Source organism: Lepisosteus platostomus, chromosome 7 (genome assembly GCF_059453375.1).
Source record: "Lepisosteus platostomus isolate fLepPlt1 chromosome 7, fLepPlt1.hap1, whole genome shotgun sequence".
In the NCBI taxonomy this organism is placed as follows: Eukaryota; Metazoa; Chordata; class Actinopteri; order Semionotiformes; family Lepisosteidae; genus Lepisosteus; species Lepisosteus platostomus.
Genome location: NC_142617.1, coordinates 39,846,380 through 39,869,894, shown reverse-complemented (window position 1 = coordinate 39,869,894; position 23,515 = coordinate 39,846,380). Strand labels below are relative to the sequence as shown.

The 23,515-nt window shown below is 42.4% G+C and overlaps 2 protein-coding genes across 9 annotated transcripts in view; one reads left to right on the top strand and one right to left on the bottom strand.

The window, feature by feature from the left end:
- Positions 1–19,568, bottom strand: part of dennd2db (DENN/MADD domain containing 2Db) — a 35,792-nt gene extending 16,224 nt beyond the window's left edge. For 2 of the 8 annotated variants that reach the window (XM_088640259.1, XM_088640260.1), the window contains exon 1: positions 4,039–4,179. In XM_088640259.1, the coding sequence (XP_088496385.1) occupies positions 4,039–4,117 (79 nt within the window). In that variant the 5' untranslated portion in view covers positions 4,118–4,179. Of the gene's footprint in view, positions 1–4,038; positions 4,180–4,973; positions 5,390–6,307; positions 6,416–7,650; positions 7,741–9,506; positions 9,589–16,388; positions 16,712–19,424 lie in introns of those variants that run through there. The other 6 variants (XM_088640254.1, XM_088640253.1, XM_088640255.1 and 3 more) reach the window with 6 other exon arrangements.
- Positions 4,424–23,515, top strand: part of cry4 (cryptochrome circadian regulator 4) — a 43,650-nt gene continuing 24,558 nt past the window's right edge. The window contains exon 1 of the mRNA XM_088640267.1: positions 4,424–4,562. The gene's annotated coding sequence lies outside the window, so the exon portion shown is untranslated. The remainder of the gene's footprint in view (positions 4,563–23,515) is intronic.

The following is a 23,515-nucleotide window of genomic DNA, read 5'->3' as shown; positions in this document are numbered from 1 at the left end:
TAATATCCAATGATATAATCCACACAGCCCTGAAAAGCACCACTTTGATTTTTAAAGGTATTCAACACATCCCTTGCAAACACAGTATTTAAAAAAACCTGATGTTACTGGAAAAATGTTTCAGTGTGTACTGTAGATCTTCAAGCACGTAAGGGAACGGTGTGCAGGGAAAAAAAAAGTGAGCGAAAACAAACAACACCAGTTCCATCCTTTACATGGGTAGCCATAGTTTGCCATCTTGCACCCTCCGCGATAGTGATGGATCACCTCGTGCTTATGGATAAGGCAGTATGCAGAGCAATGGAGTAAGCCATTACCTGAGTTATTGCACCGACCACAGACAGATGACCAGAATATGAAATATGCTGATGTATGGGACTGATTTTAAAGTTTTATTCTCATCAGAAAAAGTACCCCCATTTGTGGTAACTGAACCATCACATCACCCAAAATGTAACTAAGCAGACACCTGTCGAAGGGACATGAAGAGCCCTCATAAAGTCAATGAGTGGAAACTTGTAATTTCTCTTTGTTAATCATAAGCCCATCATACAATTATGTTGAAGTTGCTGAAATAACATGCTTGAAGTAGGGTATTTTAGAAACCAAGGACTATGTGCAGGATATGGTGAACAAACGTCTAAGCAAAGAGATCAATTATTACATAGATTATAATGAACACTCGACAGGGGTAACAGCCAAGTTCAATTGGCCTCAGATGTCCTAATTGGGATCCATTCCCAACATCACATCCTTAACTTAAAAAATAAAAACTTGAAATACTGCTTCTATCCTCTAACACATCACGTGCGTAGCTGCCCCTTGGTCACTCTTCACTCTGCAGGGGGTCCAAGCCTCCTCATCCTAATGGACAGGCGGCTGGTCCTCAGCCAAGCAGTTTAACCCACATAAATAGTAAATTAAGTGAATAAAACACTCAGACATCCCCCACAATACAATTAATCCATCCATCCATTTTCTAACTGCTTCTTCCAGTTCATGGTCCCCGGACAGGACACCAGTCTATCCCAGGGCAGACAGATTCAAACACAGACACACTGAAACCTACACTTAATCCTTGGCTGGCATTATTCCCAGTGAATCAGCATCAGTATTTTACAGCTCAGCTGGATCTAAGACCTGCAGGCACAAGTCTTGCCCTAGACCAGGGTTAGCAACCACTATCTTAAATGATAACACTGTTAGGGGTGATCCTTGAGCCTAGTGAAGACAGACTTCTACCTCGAACAGACACGAGGGTCTGGTCCTTCAAAGACTGCCTTTGACTTACTCCTCACTTGCACAGGTCATGTGTGTAAAATACAGTACCATATCTGCATTGCACACGCAGCAGTGTCAAGAACGCAGAAATGAGCGTCCGTTACCAGCCGCCACATAACAGAAAAACCAGCTCTTCACAGGTTTGCACCCAAATCTCTCTCACACCTTCCTTCCGATTCCTCTTCTCAGCCCCTGGGGCTGCCGACAAGCACAGATCCTCTCCAGATCTTCTGTCTTGACATCTGCAGCAGGTCCAACAGTCATAACTCAGCAGATGTTGCTTTTGAATGTGTCTTCCCGGAATCTACACCGATTTCAGAATTTTAACATCCACGTAACAGGCAAGTTTTTTTTTGTCCTTCAGATTGCTGTGGCACAAGGAAGGGAACATGTTTGCTGAAATTCTGCGCGAGGGTTTTTTGGATTGCCAGTTTGTGACCTAGAGCCACGCACATGCAGTTAGTCTGTGTGTTCTGTTAATCCCTGTAGCACTTGATGCCTGACATCTGGCTGCTCATTTCAGAAGTGACCATGTTCCAGGACATGGCTCAACTTGAGCCCTCCCTCTTTTTTTTTTAATAAAAATTGCTCTTATTTGTTTTTGAATCCCTTTCTCAGCACAATTCAGCATTTGTTTTGACCACAGCCAGGAGCATTTAAGAAAGAACCCCCCCCCCCCCCAAAAAAAAAATCTCAAGCAGGCTCATGAGGACAAAGCTTTCAAACCTTTCCTTAGCTTGTGTGAAGCTTTCGGTTTGTACTGTTCCTTCTCCTGATTCACACAGCCAGCCGACTTCAATCTCAGCTTTCTAAAACTGACTGCTGCCTCCCCGACAGGTCCGCTAGCTGCACCTCTATCTGTGCACCAGGGACCACTGTACACAATTTCACACCACCGTTTTGTTTTTTTGCCTGCAATGGAAACTGCTTTTATAGCTCTTCTCTGATCAATTCCAGCAGGTCTGAGCAAACAATTGCCATGTTACTATGCAATAGCAGTAATAATAATAATCACAGTAAAAACCCTCTTTTTCTGCCACTCACACATCACTCCAGGAATTGAAACCAGTGCCCCAGCACTGCAAGGCCACAACGCTAACCACTGAGCCACCCAGATACCTATTCACGTTTAATCATGACCCAGTATGCCTGAGAATATTTTTGGAAGCAATTAATGATGCTCTGTCTCAGTCTGTAAAAAACATTGAACATGGACAACAACCCAAACAGTGAAAAGACAAAACACCAGTTTAACCTGAAAGCAGAGCTAGTCAGTGATCCTTTTGGACACAGGTCCAACAGAATGGAAGTGTCCTATGCCTTCCCTAGGACAACAGTGCTGTTCTGGATTATGCGATCAAGATCTGGAAACCCCATCTGTGGATTAACCAGCACAGACTGTGTGTGACAGAGCCCTGGGAAGACTAGTTTACCAGGGACCTGGATAGGAGATCCTACCCTCACATGCTCCAGGGATTTATTACAGCCTGCCCAGAGCTGTGCTCCTCAGAATCTCTGTCCAGCCCCGCACTGCACAGACTGGCTACACACTGCTTCCCAGAAAGAAAAGCTTAAAAAAAAAAGTAGTCCTCTTTGGACACATGTAGGCCGTGGGCAGAAGCAACATGCCTTTTGTGGAAGTGATTGACCCGTGACCTGTCTGCATCAAATACAATTCAAGTCAAAGTCCATCACCCATCCATTCACCAGACAGGAACCCTCTTACATACAGCAGTTGCAGTCTTCCATAAGGGAAAATGAAGATAATACAAAGTGTTCAGTTCCACTCCTAAGTCACGAACAGCACCTTTAGAAACATTTTTTTTCTTCTAAAAAGGAGTGTCTGTTTACCCATGACTGACATCTGTCTAGTTGGCAGCAGAGTGTAAAGTAAATTAAACCACTCCTTTAAGGCCAGGGTATTTACCAGGTCATACAGTAGCTGTGCAAGACTCTCACAGATCATGGGGAGATTTCGCCAAATGCAGAAACCATACCTGGCATGACCAGACCAGAATCCACACCTGATTCTGCCTCGCTAACGGCTCTCCGGGTGAATCGAGACCAAGGCGTCCGACTAATAGATCATTGCGCACAAGTTCGGGACACGAACTAATCAGAGAGACTCAATTGTCGCTAGACGCCATTTACCCTTAGGCAGGACACTCCTTGGGGAAACTAGTATGTGAAACAGGTACAAGTTATTAACAGCTGGTCTGCCGCCAGAGCTTCAGAGCCTGGGAACACAGAAAAAGGGGTGTGGGGTTGAACGTGGGTTTCCCATTCTTAAGCAACATTTTAGAAAAAAAAACATTGCTGGAAGACACGTGCTATCTATACCAGACTCTCAAACAAAATGCGTGTAAAGGTTAGCATTGCACAGATTACCAGCCCCGGCAAGAAACATTATTGAATCCAGAGTTTTATTTTCTGCTCTCTCGAGTCATTAGCGCTAAAAACAATGCTGGCCAAAAAATAAAAGGAGAAAGTGAAACAGTTTCTATGGAGTTCCTCGGGCTGCGCTGCTTCTGACTTTATGGTCGGGATATTTCTGTGCTGAGATCAAAGCTGAAACAATGCGAGCGCGCAACGGTTAAGACGGTGTTTTCCAGCCGATTCAAAGAGGATAAGGGAAAGTTACTGGGTACTTGAAATGCAATATCAAACACGGCCAGAGCTGTCAGTCTGGGGCTTCGCATTTTTGTCCTAGAAAAAAAAAACTCTCCTACAGAATACGATTAAAGAGACCTTACTTACTCTTCGTCGCATCTTTCCCAAAATGTGTCAAAGCCTTGACAATCCGTCCGCTGCCTCCTTTTGCCTGCTCCTCGCTCATAGTTTACTCGATATACTGGCTAAAAATACATGAGGCGTCCGTTTTCGCAGAGACCCGCTGAAAACTTAACACTATCCCAGGCTCGCCGATCCCATTTTCCCCGTCTGCGTAGGGAAAACACAAACTCTCTTTGCGGCTGTCAGGTCAGACTGCTAACTACACGCGAGAAAAAGCAGTTCTGACTCTACGTCTCATTAGGCTGCACTTTCCTCTCTCTCTCTCTCTCTCTCCTTCTACTTCCTGATCAGCAACTTTCGTTTTTCGGTCTCCGACTGAACACAAGAGAGGGGAGCCTAATTAGAACTTATTTAAACAGGGGAGAAAACATTTGACAGCCAGAGACGAAGGCAATGCTCGCCTGACAGTGGGGTTTAGCGAACGAGCACAGACCGTGCCTAGCAGACGGGCCCTATGCTGGGAGGCGGGGACCCGTCACCTGTGACAGGTAGGAACGCCTCCAGCCTGATGCAGTAAAACTCCCGTCTGTCACATATTTCCGCGTTTATGGCTTAAGGTCGGATGCACCTTAATCGTAAATATATGTATTTGTATAGGTTGTTGCAAGATACGCATAAACACCGAGATTATAATGGGCAATAAAAAACAATACCGGTACTCTTTGTTATACTAACCTCAAGCGACAGTACGATTAGGTTCATAAAAGCCCAGGTACTCAAAATAATATGACTCATATAAAAAATACTTTACACAGTTTAGGACACATGCTTTGTTTTTAAAATTAAATGAACTACGCCATTACTTTCTGAATAATTAAACCAGACGTTTACTTTTAAATTGCCAAATTGACAATGGAAGGGTTCTACTAACGGCGAAAAGAAGTGAGCAGTTCACCTACCTGCTGGGTTCGGGTCGTTCACGGTGAAATAATTCTGACTCCCATTTAGGTCGTCTGAGGGTCTCGGGCAACACGACCACATCGACCCAACGTTTTTAATTAGCGTATACATTTGTGTTTATCTCTTAAAAGACGAACGAAGACTTGTTACGAAAACCGCTAAAGGCAACTCATGCTGTTAGTTTACGTAGGCTTTGTAATGATGAAATCAGTTTTGCCGAAAAGTTTAACCACAAAGTGATTCACAGTTTCCTTAAAATGATTGACTTTTATACTGGTTTGGGAATTTAGTCATGTATTCATAGAAGAATGATCTATTTTGGTCAATTCCACCTTGAAAAAATAATCAGAAATTAATCCGTGAAAGCGACAAGAATTTAAGAGGAGGAAGCAAAGCCAACAACGTTTTGTTGGTGATCGTTGGTAGTTCCATTAATAGGCAAAGCCGTTATCGAGACATTTTTATTTGAAAATTAGGTCATATTAAAAAGCTCATGTGACTGATTATTTAAAGCCACGATGTAATTGGCCGAATTTCATCATCGAGGATCGATATATAACGTCGGACTATTACATATACACCTTCTGGATTGCTTTGTTTGTTCTCGCCAACGAAAGGGGCAAAAGTATTTTGATTTTTTGTCGTGGTAAACCTCTCTCTTTCAACCGTATCTTGTGAAAAGTACACCGCATTTCCATGGTGTGCTAACTACAAAGCTGCAATTATTCCTGTCGAACACCCAGCCTGTCGGTTGATTAGTCAAATATACACAGGTGATGAGAACTACCTGACTTTCTCTCTCAGACTCAAAAGGTGTATTAGGCAGCAGGTGTCTTCAATTCCACGTGCGTCATAGCTTTTATTGTATGAGATAAGCCTAGCTCGTCCTAGAAAACTGGGAAAAAATTATTGATATTAGCACAAATATATTTTGCATGCATTTAATGTGCTTTTAGCCCTTTTGCGGGCTGTATTGAGGACTCGTGCAATGTGACACAGCTTTAAGAGTTAGTATGGACAGGAATACGAAACGCAGTCTACAGGCGATAATACAAAGGTTCTGTGTGTTTTGTTGCACGGTGCAGCCGCCATGCTGTAGTTCATAGATTAAAGAGGACAAGCGCGTCCTGTTCAGCCCAGGTCTCCTCCGCTGCCTTTTAAAACTGTCCAGCTGTTAAACCTTCCGACTGGCCCGCTAACGTCTACACCTGGTGGAAGAACCAGCATCCCTCGGGAGCACAGGAGAGGGTTTCATTTTTAAAAACGTTAACACCGAACGACAATGAGTTATACCACACTCGGAGAGAGTGCTCAAAACAGACTTAAATCTTACCGGTAGATTTTGATAAATTCATTCGCCCAAGAGAAAATGTTCGTTTCTTTCTCACTCCTTGGCCCGGTTCCTCCCCATTGTCCCCGAAGGCTGCTTCTTTATCCGCTGCTGGGAACAGAATGAGACATAATATTTGCTTTTCAGATCAGCGCCGAATTACAGCTGCTTCTATTTGCATGAATGCGTTGTATATTCAAACAAGGTGGCCTTGGGGAAGAGGGTGAAGGTTGGGGCATGTGGATCACTGCAATGATCAAAATCAAGAGGGTCTGTATCTGTCGCCCAATGCTTTCAGATTAGATCCCCTTTGAATAGAGGTTGAAAGACAGTCATTCTAAAGAAGACCAGTATCAAAGCAGTATCTGTTTAATAAAGTACTTTCCTAACTCTAGTGTGACAGAGCTCACTCAGGAGACTTGTAAGTAAACGCAAAGCAAGCATAGTAGCTGGTCATTAATATTTTCAAACTTCTTCTTTGGTAATTTAGGTCAGCAGTAGTGGTGTTGCAGTTTGGATGAGTCTAAGGCAGGAGGTTCTTGTGGGATTTTCAGAGGTCTGGGTGAAAATGGGAGCTGTGAGTTAGATTGGTGGTTTCCAACCCTGGTACTGGAAAAACATAATCTCAGATGGGATTCATTCAATCCAAATGCAGAATCTCCAGTTGTGATTCGTGACTGAACTGATCTGCTTGCTTATTTAGACTTTTATTTAACTTGTTTCTTATGTCTAAGTCCTGATTGCTAAAAATACCTAATTTCGAGGATGCAGCTTCTAAAAATGTAAGCACACAGAAATTCACCCAGCCTCTTCCCAGCTGGCTTGCCTTTATTTCTTACTGAACAGCTCTTACTAGTTGATCAACTGGTGACAAGCGCGTAGGTGTCTAGCAGTGAATAATACTGTCATGCCTACAATGAGATTTTTTTCCTTCTGCAGAGATTAGTTTGGTTTCATTTCAAGCAACATATCTGCATGAGGGCAAATCTGAAACTCAGAAACTGGTACAGGGCCGATACCGATTACAAATTCCACTTGACCCTTGAAGGGCTGACAGCAGATTTACAAATACTCCCCAGATAGAAATCTGAAGTCAATTATCACTATCACTGAGAATATAACTGGAGCAAAACTAGAAGACAGAGGTCATCCAGGACTAGTTTTGGGAACAACTAAGTTAAAGCAAGGAAGAGCAGTTTGAGCTCATGGATGAATGTTTGAAATGCTGGACTAGTGATGGGCTACTGTGTGCAATGGGCTTAATTATTTTACAATATTTCTATACAATTTAAATATGTCAATTACTGATTGAAACCGTGAGGCTCCAGAGAACGCAGCCTACTCACACTTTCTGGGATCCCCACGTAGAGAGATGAATTTCTTTGACCCCCGTGTCCTCAGTCCGGTCCCTGGATCTTCATCAGGTGATCCCTTGCCTAGAAGACCAGGAGATGTTGGAAAGATCTCCTCCTGCCTGTTGTTGCACAAAGTTCGTGACTTTGGTCAAGTCAGCAGCATGGACCAGTGGAGAAAGCTGTAGACTCATAGCTGGAAGTTTTGGGATTTATATTCCAGTTGGGACACTGCTGTTATCTTGAGCAATTTGCACCGGTATATGACCTGCTGTATAAATAGATACTCTCCAGGTCTGTATAAATGAGAGTTTCTTCTCAATCGATACATCTAGAATCCTACAAAGGATGAAATTACACAGAATACAGTGAAAGGCTAGCCAATCAGCCCCTGCAGCTAACTTCAGTACAAAGGTACGGCAGGATTTGAAAGTGAGCCGAAATTCAATAGAGCTTTGCTTTCTTTTAACCAGCTTGACAAAACCAGGTGTGCTGTCATTATTACCTATACTAAAGGAAGTTAAATAGGTTCAAGGAGAAGACTTTCAAGGTCAGCTTTAATACTGCAAAACAAACAAGTTTACTACACTGGCTAGAACAGGTTAAGAGAGGTCACAGCACACAGTGTGTGCATTTGAGCTTTATTGGTTTATTTTGAACAGGAAGGCATACATACAGGGAGCAGTACTGCAGGACCTGTGAGGCAGGATATCAGCTGGGATAATCCTTGCTATGTGCCCGGCCCACCCATCACTGGGTCAAAGGAGAAAGTCATTGTGTCATCGGACTGTGTCTCTCTGTCATAAGCGCCTGCGCCTCTCCATGGGCTTTGGTCCTGAGCAGAGACACCAATGCCACAGTCCCACCTTGCACTACAGGATGGGCTGCACAGCCAGAGTATGAGGTTGGGTTTCAAGATCTGAATCTCGGAGCACTTGAGCCTCCCAGTCCCATTGAACATCAAACCTCCTACAGCAAACGTCAGCTCCCTGCAGTCATGAGTGTGAAAGGAAACTAAATAATAATAATAATTACTTACACTCAAAGCGCTTTACAGGTAATAGGGAGTCCCCTCCACCACCACCAATGCGCAGCACCCACCTGGATGATGCGACGGCAGCCATAGTGCGCCAAAACGCTCACCACACATCAGCTATCAGTGTGGAGGAGAGCAGAATAATGAAGCCAATTCATAGATGGGGATTGTAAGGAGGCCATGATTGGTAAGGGCCAATGGGAAATTTGGCCAGGACACCAGGGTTGCACCCCTACTCTTTACGAGAAACGCCCTGGGATTTTTCATGACCACAGAGAGTCAGGACCTCGGTTTTACGTCTCATCCGAAGGACGGCGCCTGTTTACAGTATAGTGTCCCCGTCACTATACTTGGGCATTAGGACTCACATGGACTGCAGGGTGAGCGCCCCCCGCTGGCCCCACTAACACCTCTTCCAGCAGTAACCTTTGTTTTCCCAGGAGGTCTCCCATCCAGGTACTGACCAGGCTCACACCTGCTGAGCTTCAATGGGCTGCCAGTTGTGAGTTGCAGAGTGATATGGCTGCTGGCATCTGAATCTCGGAGCCAAAGAGATTATCACCAGTTCAACAAATACCCCCCACCCCTCTCAAGTAGCAGATCCCCAATAAGATGCCAGCAATCTATCTGAGATGGTTTTCAGACTCATAGTAGCAATGACAGGGCATCTGCAGAACTGAAGTTTGTCAAAACCCGCTGTGCCCAGATTGCAGGGCCCGCTTACACTGTACCATTCTTCTTACAGTGGTGGGATCTAGTGTCGTTATTTGTGCCCATTGTGGGAAAGCATGACAGAGGGTTGTTTTGTACTCACTCTTGCTCCGCAGTGAAGAAAAGCCCCATTTTCCTCTCTGCGGCGTGCTACACTGGTCTCTCCCTTCCATCCTCGCTGCCCTCTGAGTGACGAGAGAGATGTGAAACCTTAATATCCTGGTGTTGTCACTTTCTACAAGCAGAGCCCCTCCTTCACTGGATTAGCTGCTGATTGGGCTGTCAAAACTTTGGCTGTTTGTGCCACAGCAGGTGGTTCACTCTTTCATTTTGTGCTGGTCTTTTAATAATGAAGAAAACGAACAGGAGGTAATGTTTAATCCTGTTCACCAGATCACAATATAATGAATCTTAGAACACTGGACGCGTAGCAGCTGAAATGGCCTCAATCAGAGAGTAAATTGGTGCTTCGCATTTCTCACAGACAAGTCAAATTGTTTTTCGCATTGTTTTTATTTTTTATAATTGCATTCACAAGGCCTCTTTCCAGACAAAATATGTTTGTGCATAACCTCAATTGATGTGATTTGTGCGCATACTTATTGAGAGGCACTAAAACTGCAACTCATGCATTTAGTGTGAAATTCCACTACGTGAACAGGCTGATTCATGTCATCTTCTGCCTGTGCAGAACCGACTGGTCTGCACATAACGCCGGGGCAGCAAATCAACCGAAGTTAAATGCTGAGGGGCTTGTTTCTTCAATAAACGACTCCAGTATCTCGTTTGTCTTCCTTCTGCAGTGTTTGTAGCTGATGTGGTGTCAGCTTTATGAGTGTGTTTATTTCTCTCTGAGAAATCATGACCCTGAGCCAGAGGTGCAGCACACAGCTCAGAAATGTGGAGTAGTAGTAGTGTAGATTTACTATACAACACGACAACGCATGGGCTGATCAAATGCAAGCCAGCTGTTGCTCTGTCAGTCCTGAGTAGTGTCATGTTTAGCACTCACAGAGAGACGGTATTGTGTTGTGATGGCAGACATGACGCTAGTGATCAGTGCTTAGTGAGATGTCTAGACACCCTGGACATCCAGCATATTCCTTTCATCTGTCTGGAGTTTTTGCATTTTAGTTGTGACATTGTTAGTGCAGGTTTTGTGTGGCTTTTTATACCTACAGTGACAGGAGCATTGACATGTGAATATCACCATGATCACCTTTGCACACTTGCTGTCCATTCTACTGTATGTGGTGTTTTACAAATATGCAGGTGACCAAGATATATTTTCTCAGGTTTGGTCGATTGATTGTTCAGAAATGAAGTGAATGAAATCATTTATATTGATAACTTGTATTCTTCTGTGGAAATATGGAAACCAAAATTGTTTCATTTTAAAAGCATCTCTCAGCATATTTATTTTTCATATCCAACGCATTTTTAAAGCTTTTATTATCCTTTGCTGTTATTGTTAATGTTAAATTGTAATCAGACTTGATCCACCCCTTCACAAGACCACACTGGCATACAGTATATGTCTGGTGTGTTCAACAAAGATTACCTTTATCCTGCTGAAGCTGTCCCCTTATTTTGTGAAATAAATGATGCATTGTCAACCCTTGTGTGGAGCAGAAACCATACAACAGAGTTCTTATTGAACATCAATCACAGTACTACACAGAGAGGGTTACTCAGGCCAATATAGCAGCACAGTAAGGCAGAATGTGAATTCTAGGCCACGCATTCTAACTTTGATTAGGACTTGCTTACAGATTGTGCTACTATTACTATTGCAAGACATATCGGAGAGCAGTTCAGATTGTTGTAAGAAGCAAAAGACAAAATGGTGAAACTATTGTTTTTGACATCAGAAGTTGAAGCTCTTGAGTATTACCGGCAATAACTGACTCAGTGAATCAGTCCCGAGTCAAAGTGATGTGTCAATGCACTGAGACTTCCACCCACTGAGGACTTTTAGTCACAAAGTCCTGGAGTGTTCCAAAGGTCACTAGAAGTGTAGGGAGTGTTGCATTCTGCTTGCTGGTGCTACAAAAACAAAGTTTAGATGCCAATAACATGTTTGTGATGTATTAAACAAAAATGTTGATTTTGGGTGGATGGAGACTCTTTAAGATCACGATTGAAGATCACTGCTCTCCTTCAGATACTACGACTGTTGTGAGTCATGTGTCAGTGTGTCAATGAAATGTTAACAATTATAGGGCAGCTTGATATTATTTGTTTTTTTAACTTTAGAAGCATTTTAAAAAGATTGTTGTAGTACCCCTTGTGACATTTTTATCGAAAGTCCAACACTTGCATGGCTCAGAAAACCCTCCTATGCTGTCTCTTGAAAACAAGCCTTGGCTTCTATGCTCATTTTGCATTTAGTCACTGATGATTGCTTTCATTGCCAGGCCAAGCAGGAGAATCAGTTTGCACTGGTATGATACTGGAGAGCAAGGCAACAGCGAAATGTCCAGCAGCCCTGGACACTGACATTCCTGCTCTCCAGAGTCTCATTCAGCAGACTGCCTTTATCTTGCTGCAACCATTGCATTTTCATTAAGACATGATTAGGGCACATTTGCCCTGAAGTTTTGAACTCATTCAGTGAATGCCCAGTAAAACAATACAAATGTATATTCTCTGTCACTAAAAATGTTTTAGAAACCCTGCTTGTTCCTCTGTATTATCTGTTGTATGTCCCTATGGCCCACATCTCTATAAACCTCAGACAGGCTTGCTGAAGAAGTTAACCTGGAGCTGTCGGCTGAACTCTGGCCAAACACTGAGGGCATCATGCTCTAAAACACAGCAGCGAAAAAAAAAAGTCCTCTGGCAGTTTCTATAGATTTTCCTTGATGACGCAATACAATATGCACAGCCTATTTCTTTATTTACCCTTTAGACCATAAGCAGCTTTTTCCCAGAGGACTGTTTAATTTTTAAGTCTCTCTCTGTTTGCGATGGTTTACTTAGGTTTGCTATTAAGTGAGTGATAGAGCTAAACAGGAAAATTGCAACACTGCACGGGAAGGCCTCCAAGCTATTAATAGAATGTCAACTGTCCAAATATTATCAGTGTTACTGCTGGTCCCAGAAAGTAAGTGTTTGCGTTTTAGAGCAACACAACAGATCCTTATTCAGCACAAAGGCAGGTGACTTGTGCGTTTTTGTTTTATGGGTTCCTGCGTGTTGTAGTGTGCTCAGAGGAAGTGTGTCTTGCATTCACCTACATTTTAATTCGAGTTCTGCACCATTCACCCAGGCAAGAGAGTTGTGTATTTATGATTTATGACTGAGTATGCAGTCAGTCACAAACATAGTGACCCTGATTTTCTGTTACTCATCAGAGGTTTCTTGTTTATTCAGTAGGCTGCTATAAAACATCAGCTGCTTGTCTTTACGTTTTTTAATTGTAATGGATCACAGAACTGACTTGCCAAATTCAAACACAGAACTGGGCACAAACTCTTGTTTAGTATGAGGTGCTAGAAGCCACAGACACTGACAGTTTTCACCTCTTCTGTATTTCCCGGAGAGAACCCTAACCCTAACTTCTCACACATACAGAGGTATCTGTGCAAGTAGAGGCATGGTCAGAGAGGCAGCTGTGTCAGAAAGGAAATAAAATACCTGTTATGGTTCTATTTCTTTCTCTTAGCATGCTTTACTGCTTGTTCTGATCTGCTGTTATAGCCAGGAGGTTATTTTTCTCAATGGAATCATAACGAAACCTTGAACAAAGGAAAAGTCATTGTTTCGGAGGAAACGTTTCCTCCAATCACTGGCTCTAAAGTATAAATATGGGCCTCTGGACCACTCTTTCCCCTAGCCTTTGTGTCCCCCAGCACCCCGTCAACAGGCCATACCTACACCCCCAACTCCTCCACCAAGGCAGCAGCCTCTGGGGTTATCGGAGACAGGGACGAGAGGGGGTGGAGGTATTTGTAACTCTTTCCACAGCTTGATTATTGGGGTGTGTCTGGGGCTTCCCAGGATGCTGGGCTGCCTGTCATCCACTCCTTTTGACTGAAAGAAAAAAACTGCGCACCCTGATCTAGAACATCTTTGCTCCCTTCTTGTACAAAATGTCTTTGGCTTTGCTTCTTCTGAAAGAGCTACGTCAGTGAGGACGCCTGCCTTCTCCTAGTTGCGGACTGACAAATGAGACAGACAGATGAACGATGTCTTGCCTCCAGTCCAGCAGGACCACATATACAGTCATGTCCTTAGTGAGTTGGCACAAATGAACTTAGCTGCTGTTAGAAACAAATTAATACATACATATATATCTATTTGCAACGGGCAAGAAGGTGTATCACACAGCATTAGAACATTCCTTTGTGTTTTCTATGAATCATGGCATCAGTAACGCTGAAAGTGGTATTGAAGGAGACTATCAGAGGTTTTGGTCAAATGAAATCTCTAATTATTAAATGTTATTTCTGGTGGGGTGTTATTTGGGTGGGAAGTTTATGTATGATCACTACATACACTTGGAGTACCTTCCTCCAGGGAATCTGTGTTTTGAAAACAAACAGTGCAGGAGTATTTTTAGGTTAGCTATGGGAACTCTCTGCATGACAAATATAATCTGTTTTTATGTCCACAGAGTGACGACAGTTCTTTATATCCCAGGTTTTATATTTATACCCTTTTCCTTTCCTCCTAAAGCGAGTTGTGGATGAGATTTACATACAAAATCATAACTGCTCCTTGCTCAGAGAATAGGAGGAGTAACTGTCACAAAGACAATATAAACTATATGAAAATCATGACAGCCTGCAATTCACCCAAAGAGGAAACCTGAAGGTTCTAAAGATTTTGCTGAAGACTGATGGGATTGGTCATGACTGACCCTGTATCAGCATTGTCCAGCTTATATTAGGTAGGGAGCTGTAGGAAAGCACCTTTCTTAGGAATAATAGCTGAACAAACATAACAGCGTCTCAATGGCTTCAACAATGAAAAACTTGGATGCATATTGTTTCCTGGTTTAATGTGTATGCTATCCACATACTTTGCAGGTCCTACAGTAAATTCTGTCAGACAGTTTAATTGCTTTATGTTTTGTAAGTCCCCACCCTATTGCCTTGGTGAAGCCACAACACTAATGTTCTTAGTTCCAGGTCCCTGTTTTAGTTTGGTTTGTTTGCACTTGCAATCATGCGTGGCACCTGGGCTAGAGAAGCTATATCGTACCAGATTTAGCAATTTGGCTAAACTGCAATTTTAGCAGTTCAACTGCAATTCACAACACACTGCTCATAAGGAGAAAGTAGGGATAATCTGGCTCTGTAATTGTTAGTGCTTCAAATTACTGTCAAAAACATGCTAAAGTCTTGGCCATGTTCTCTAGATCTACTGTAGGCCCATTGTTGGGAGCTGTCTGGAACTGGGCAGTTAGGGATAGCAGGTTTCTGGGAAGATATAGCAAAGTTATCCAAGTAAATGAAATCTTTGTCCAGCTAGCTGCCTGCAGCAGTGCTCTCTTCTGTCTCTCCTAACACCACAGCTGTGTGGGTTTGCAAACTCCCAACACTGCCAGGGCAGCTCAGCAGACTGACAGCTCCAGCAATCTCCTGGGAAATGAAAACTCTCTCAGGAAAATAAGGAAACAAATTAACCAATGCTTCCTATCAGTATTTCTCTGTCAAATACGAAAGCCACAGGCAGTCACATCCCTCAACCCAGTGCAATCAATAAATAAATACACAAAGAAATTAGTTGAATGTCTGCTTCCTTGCAAATCATGACACTGTTACTGGTATCACATAAGGAATCAGTTTGGAAACACTTCAGAGGGCTTCTTTGTGTTGACGGAAAGGTGTTGACATGCTTTACTGTGGGAAATCACATTCTTGCTTGTTTTTCAGTGCTTTTGGGGGTTGTAAGGTCCAGCTTTCCTCCTCTCCCTCATGTTTGACAGTACATTTAAAGCTGTGTCACAAAAGCCCCCAAAACGTAGGAACATAAGAATGGAAGAGTGCAGGAACATAAGACAAAGAACATAAGATTACGTCAACATCAACACAAAAACACAGGAAGGCAGGCACATGTGAACACACAGAACACAAGAAGGCAGGTGCATCAGAATGATTACAAACAAGGGGAGGTCATCTGGCCCATTGTGGGCGGAGGTGGTGTTCTTTTTAAGAAGTGAAAACACCTTCTCAAAAAAACTGACAATTCTGAGCATCATCAGCTGTGCACCTGCAGAAGTGTTTCTAAAGATCTTAATTGTGTTTCTGCATAAAGAAGAAAAAACCATCAGTGAAAAGAGCACAGCAATGCCAAAATGTCTAAGACGTTTGCACAGCTTTGTAACTTTTTTGGAGGGAGGGAAAATTACATAGGTGACAATGTACTGAAATGAAGTGTATGAGAAACCATGTTGAAGGGATAAGTACTGTATGTTGTGACATATTGTACACCCGTGTACACTCTCTGTAAGAATATCTCAGTTCCCTTTCCAGGTCAGCTAGAGTTGGTTTCTCTTTCACTGTGAGGAGGCAGCCCCCCCTCCTCTCATAGTAAATGAAAATCGCATGATTAATCTGTAACTTACACACCCAGACCCCTGTGTAACCCTGTACTGAGATCCTCTTTATTGTGAACAGTTGCAAAAACTAAATTTCACAGATAACAGGAAGAGAGCTGACCAGTCACAGGGGCAAAGATCTTGATAGCAAAAAAAGAGCAAACTGAGGAATTGAAAATGATCTTTAGCATCTCCTCACACCTGTGACACAGATTAACATGCATGCCCGAAAGCTTGTTTTCCTTTAGATCACAGATCTTAATTTAGACAGATCAATAGTTTAACGTTTTTTTTCTTCCCTCTTGCATATAGCAACCTCTGAGCTATAGATTTCAAAACAGGTTTTTTCACTTTTTAAAGAAAAAGATCTGTACTATATCAGCAGGCTAAACGTAGACCTCCAGGCTACAGATAAAAGACGGACAGGTAATTACCTACCCCTTGTTCCTTTTCCCTGTTCTAGATCAGCTCGAATTGTAGAAACCCATACAGGTCTGCCAGTCAGGGCCGTCAAGTCACTGAAGAAAAGCCAGAGTCAGCTTCTCAAAAGACGGGGCTGGATGAGTTGAGGCTGCGGCAGAGCGTTCGGTGTCTTCGTGGGATCAAGTGCGGTAGCTGACTCGAGCTAACCCGATCCGCCCGGCTGCTGCAGGAAACAAAGTGTGCACGAGCGCACTAACGAAGCCACACGTCAGGAGTGGACTTTAGACTGTTGTGTTGTGAGGAGCATTTCCCTTATTGCACAGTTCCCTCACAGGGGAGACACTGACAGCCAGTTTGTCGTGGCCAGCCTGCACTGTTCTAGCCACATCCTCATATCACAGTCATCCTGTGACACCCCTGTGTCGCTGGATTGTGTCTGAGGGCCATCAGTGTCACTGACTGAGAACATGATCCTTCGAGCTGTCATCCGCTTTTATCTGGCATTAAAACTGTGATGATTACTTATGCTGGGGCATTACTACTACTACTATTATTATTGTTGTTGTTGTTGTTGTTGTTGTTGTTGTTGTTGTTGTTGTTGTTGTTGTTGTTGTTAATATTGTTATGATAAGTATTTAACATAATGGAAAAAGGAATCATTATTTTGTTTTGCACATTGCATGATGGCATCTCACAACAAGAGTTTCACAACAAAAGAAAGCACCAAGATATTAGAGCGGAATGGAGACAAAGCGTAACACAAAACTGAAAACAAAATGACAATCGTCGGGACAAAAGAAAGTTTTAAGATAGTATTTGAAAGAACAGAGAATTGTATTATCTATCTTTGTGGACTGAGTGATTATTTCACAGCCTTGCAATAACACAGCCTAAGGCAGGATCTCCCAGAGCTCAGAGTCTGATTTGGGGGACTGTTTTACAGGGAGCTCACACCTCACTGAGGCAGTCTGGAGACAAACCGTTCAAGGCCTGTAAAGTAAGAGTAATGTCTTCAATATTAATCAGAAATCCAGAGTAATTCAAATCCTAGTAGCTTTGTTTTTTTCAAACATATTGCAGCTTGCTAAGAACAGGTGTGGATACCTCAGTGAGCAATGGATTACTATAACAATTCTGAAAAAGACAAATGTTTGCGCTTATCCATGGCTGGGCGAGATATGAACAGGTTAGAGCAATGATATGAAAGAGAAGAAGGAGGCTTTCACAATGTTATGAATATGATCCACAAAATCAAGACTTGAATGAACAAGGAGACTGAGATTCCTGACCTGAGTGCTTGACCTGACTTCAGCACCTTCCTTGTTCAATTCAGCATCAGTTACGGAGCTGATGAGGACAGCCAAACAGTGCAACTTCTGTCTTTATTCACATATCAGTGGTGTGATAGGGAATAAACTGTGTACCAGTTTTGCCCAGTGCAGCAACAGCTCCAACATAATATTAAATGGTTCGTTAGATTTTGGCCTCTGAGTGTAATAGTAACTGAGTAACAGTAACTGAGGTCAAAGTCATCTGCCTGGAAAATTGTTTCTTTTTTCACTTTTTTTTTTGCCTCAGCTCTAGACATGTCTATTCCTGCTGGGTTTTTGTTGACACACTGAACTCCACCTCTTTCACACAATTGAGTGGTGATCAGGGTTCTGCATGTGTCGCTGCTGTAAATACATTAGAGTGTTTGTAAGAAAGCTTGCAAAGCAAGCTCTGTCTTGCAGGGGAAAAAAATCATCCTGTATAAGCAATTTGCAATTCTCTTTAATGCCCAATGTCGGTATACTACACTAGATACCTTTAGACTGCCTTGTATATTTTGAATGTTAAAATGAATAATTGCTGATTTATCGTTTAGACACACTGGGTTTTCATTCAAGAAAGAAACTGTGTTTCTCAGTTCTGATTTTTTGGGTTGAGACAAGTTGAGACTGACATGTATAAGAATAACTCACAAGCGATCAGACATATGAAAACCTCATGACTCAGCGCTGAAATGGGTATGACGGAAGAAATCTAAATTATAGTAACGCAAAAGGGCAAAACCAGATTTGCATTTGCTCTCAAAGGGGAATGTTTTTCATGCATATATCCTTTAACATTCTTGTGCACTTTGAGAGTTAAAGAAAACAATTTCTTTTCAGTTATTGCAAACAAAACTTGCATGTCTCTTGTGTCATCCAAAAAGCACAACAGGTATGGAGAAAGCACAGCACCGCAGGACGCCTTGTCGTTCTGTAACTGAACACTGAGTGCTCACTCACGTCAATCTTCTTCTGTTGCCATCCGTTTCAGCAGGATGTTAATTTCCACCTGCAGCTGATCTTTCTGCTTCTCGTAAATGAATCACACTTCATTAACAGTTTATCTGTAATCTTCACTGGAGTTTCAACATGTGTACAACAGCATCCTGTTGTCTCAACAAGAAATGCGTTGCCACAGCCTGGCTTGTGCGGTGCATTTTCATGAAATGTTTAATATAAAATGTAACTTTGGCAAATTAAAGCTTACATCAAACAAGCAAAAACTGAAAGAAATGTTTTTTTTTTCTTAAACCTGGCAACAGGATGTTAAACAAAGAGAGAAAATTGTAAAACAAAGCAAAACTACCTTGGAAAGCACACTAAAAGTGACGATACCCTGCAGTTTAGCGGACAGTATTCTATATATCTTATATCATATATAGGTCTATATACCCTGTTTTGGTACAGAGACATGGCTGTGAGGAATGAGGTTGTCAGCTCTCCACAAAGAGGAGTTGTGATGCAATAAAAGGTGGGAAGGAAAGATTACTGCCCATATTTATGCAGGGGGCAAGATGTCTGGCTGATGGCTGAATTCCTTATCCCCATCCATTTTCTAACTGCTTCATCCAGATCAGGGTCGCACAAGAGCAGGAGCCTATCTCTGCAAGCAACGGGTGCAAGGTGGGGTACCCTCTGGATGGGACGCCAGTCCAAAGCAGGACACTCACAGACACAAACACAGACAAAGACACACACTCACACTAGAGCCGATTTTCCCAGGAGTCAATCAACTTACCAGTATGTCTTTGGACTTTGGGATGAATCTGGAGCACAGGAAGGAAACCCACGGGAACACAGGGAGATCATACAAACTCCTTGCAGGTAGCGTCCCAGGTCTGGAAGTGAACCCAGGGCCCCAGAGCTGTGAGGCAGCAATGCTAACCAATGTGCCACTGTGCGCACACTTACAGTGTACAGTGCACACACACTCACACACAGACTGAGCATTGAGGAAGCTCATGCACCAGCGCCTTTCCCTCCTTTTCTAAAGTTTCTCCTTTATCGCTCTTGTGTAAAATAAAGTGAACTGTAGCTGTTTGAAAGAAGAAAAAAATAAAACAGATGACTTGGTGATTTTACTGTGGGAAGCTGTAAAGATCACAAAAGATAAAATATGGCGTGGAGCTTTATTAACAGCTTTTCACATAGAGGGAAAACCATTGTTTTTCCTTCTATGGCCACTCAGTGCCCACGTTTTCTGTTTTATAAGCTTCCTTTTGCATTTTGATCAAGGCAAACATCTTGTGGTTTCTTAAAGAACTTGTTGGGTTAACTTGGGCAGCCTGTGGGTATCTGGCTGTAGCTTGAACTTTCAATTTGGAGTCCCTGTTTTTCTCCTTTCATTCTGACGCTTGTGTTAACTTTCACATCTCTAAAGATCTGGTCAAAAAAAGAGAAAAGACTGCTTTAGGGGTGTTAACAAGATTCCCTTCCTGGAACATGTCAGGACAAGGCAGAGTTAGTATAGAGCTGCTAATGTTGAAGGAAAAGAAGAAGAAAATGGCTTAGGTGGGTCTCATCCCTTATCGTCTCAAAAACAAAGTCAGTTGCGTCACTTAGTGCAATAGACTACAATTGTAATGTAACTATAATAGTGTAAGCTGATCTTCTGCTTTGTGTGGTGTTTCTTTTTGTATTGTTCCAATTACCATCAAATGAAACCAAATAAATCTGGTGAGAAAAGGTGTAAGTTACATTGCACACTCTTTTAAAGAATGTTAAAAGAATGCAGTACATTTTACACCAAGCACTTATCAAGTAAATAAACACTTTCCTATTTACAAATATAGCTATTATAATTTCTTGCCAGGGTCCTGGCTACCATGTTATTTTTACTAAAAAGAAAAAGAGTCCTCTCTCTTTTCCAAAACCCGACCTTAAGGCTACTGAGATCCACTTATGAATCCAAAGTTAAGGTTTGCAGCCAGCAAAACATTTGTTACAAAGGAGAAGCACAGTTAGACTGCCTGTGTTATCATGTCAAGGAACCTTTGTGTTATCTATTCTGAAGAAACAGAAAGTGCATACTGTATATGAGTATTTATCTGCAGCCTAGGGTGTTTAGTTCAGGTGGGTAGCTGCGTCAGCATGCGTAGGCTGCAAAGGAACAAGTAATAGGTTTATTCCATGCTGAAAAAAAAGAAGAAAGAGAACACAACGTTTCGGCTGTGGAGCCTTCTTCAGGCTTGGTTGTATTGCTAAAATTGTGCTGTCAGTGAGCGAGCCCTGGTAACACAGAAATGTCTTTCACAAATGCTACTGTCTTCTGATTTGATCCGGTAAAACCTAAGCATTATTATCTTTTCGCTCTATAAATCATTTCAGTGGCCATATGTTTCAGATTCCAGGTCTAATGATGCTGATGCTATTTCAGATGTCCTCTCAGAACATTGTTTCAATAATGAGAATCTGAGAAAACCTTTGCAAAAAAACATTAAACCAAACTGAGTCAGCTGGTGAAATTGTGAAACTGTGTAGAATGACACATGATGGGCTACTGAGGTTTAGAAACTATATTGGATTTAACAAATTGAGACAGTTAGACCAATTAGTGCAATTGAACTTTTAAACACGGGACATTCTTCATTAAAGTGGATTAATTGGATTGGAGTTAGTCTTACACTCTGATATCTGAGATTTCCAAACTCTGTCTTCTCTGGTATTTTGTGGCATCATTCCCATTCCGAAGAGTACCTGATCATACATGTGTTGCTTCTGATCGGTTATTTCTAATCACCGCTCTTTCTCAAAGCGCTTCCTGTGTCTTGCACAACAGATATTACAACACAACAAAAACAATAAAAAAACGGAAACTGCTCCCCAGGAAAGACTTTAAAGAAGATTGAGCGGAAGGAACTCTTGGTCTTAAAGGAAAGTCACTCACAGAGGGACTCGAGGAACTGAATCTCTTCAGTGCTGATAGAAATGCCATGTGGGAGAGGACATTGCTTCTGCTATACAGAGTCTTCAAGGGTGATCCTTTGAGCTCCCCAGTGAAAATGAAGGGTGCAGGGGTAACTTCTAGGACTGGTAACAGGGCACAGCTCTACCAAGCTGCGGGCTCAGGGAGGTGATGCCTGACATCCTCCTAGGCATGAATTTAAACATTGAAAAGACATCAAAATGTAAAAAAAAGAACCCGGAGCATTGCCATTCTTTTGAGTTGAATTTGAAGTTGCATTTTACATTCAGTGGAGTTTTTAGTTACGTGTCTCACAGAGGGGCTTTGGGATTCACAAGATGTAACCTCTTCCGCATCAGGTTCATGTCATGCTCTCACATAATCAGTCACATAATTCTGATCAATGCCAGCACATTCCCACGACCTCAGTCAATCAGACACCAGCCCGATCCAATTCCAGAAAACGACAACGCACAAGATAATCATCCTATCACTTCTCTCGCTTCTTTTAAACCTCCTCAACCTTCGCTTCAACACTTGGTATTAAACAGTCTACTATTTTCCTGAGCTCTTCACCCTCGAAACCTTTTTGCGAACCCTCTCTTCAAGCCTCCTGGATACAACACTGCCTGCCTACCTTGCCCCATTGGATTCGTTCGCTACCCGACCTGCATAGGGTTCTTCACATCATTCGTTACAGTTCCGGCATCTTCTTATGCACTTCATCAAAACAGTGCTCTGCTTCAATTTCTCATGGGGTTGATTTCTGGCCTGTTTTTGTGGATGTCCTGCAAGGTCTGTACGGTCAGAGAGCAAGCTTTGTTCTCTCGATCTGACATCCTCTCCTTTGAGAGTGTGCACGCTGTTATACTCTGCTGAAAGCAGAAGAACGGGCAGTAAAGCATAGTGCAATCATTGGATGAAACAGAGCACAACACAGAAAATAAAGGAGAGCAACCACAGTAAAAACAGGACATTTATTTTGTGCTTCTGAAATATGTTTGGAGCATGTAAACATGTTGGTGAATGTTTTACACACGATTGTGTATCAAAGGTGGAGCAGCAGTTCTCAAGATCTTCCCACTTGTGGGTTCAAGAGAATGAAGAGTTCACTCTCAGAATGTACCTCCACGTTCATTAATTAAATTATTTTTTTATTAATAGTAAATATTGCTACTGTTAATTGCAGGAAACTAAAAGCAGAAATGTACATAATGAATCTGGCCTGACTTGCTATGAGAGTATTGAGTTTACACACTGCTGGTCTAAAAAGTTAAAAAGGTCAAAAGTTTATCTTAGTTTTTAGGGAACCCCAGCAAAGTCCCAGTGGAGCCCCAGGAATCTCCAAATCCTGGATTGATAACCACTGATTCGGGGGGCTTTAGATGTTTCTGTTTATTTGAATTTTTTAACAAACTAACATGGGAGTGCTTGGTGAAAATACCATGCCAAATGATCCTGCTAAAGTATCAGATTGACTATAAAAGGGGTGTGGAGGATCCCAGTTACAGGTGGCGTATTTTATGACGGTGTTTCCCAATCCTGGCCCTGGAGTGCTCCTGTGTCTTGGGTTTCATTCCAGCACTCCAGGACCTAAACTGGGAAACACAAGCTTATGGCACCAGGGTCACCCATGAACTGCTCCAAAATCTGAACTCAATCAATACCCCATGACTTTCATGGCTTCGCTGGTTGCTGTAACAAAATAAACAAAACAAAAGGCCGAAAGAGATAAAAACTACCCTAAACTCACAAGCTCATTTGGAAACTAGCTGCTACCATCAGCGAAACAGCCTGATCTGTTGACAAAACATGCCGCAAACATTTCCCTTTATAGAAATTGCATGACTCGCTACAAGTGAACACAGGTGTATGAATATTCACAAATGTACATTTTGTCGAATTTATTAGTCTGTCAGGGAAGC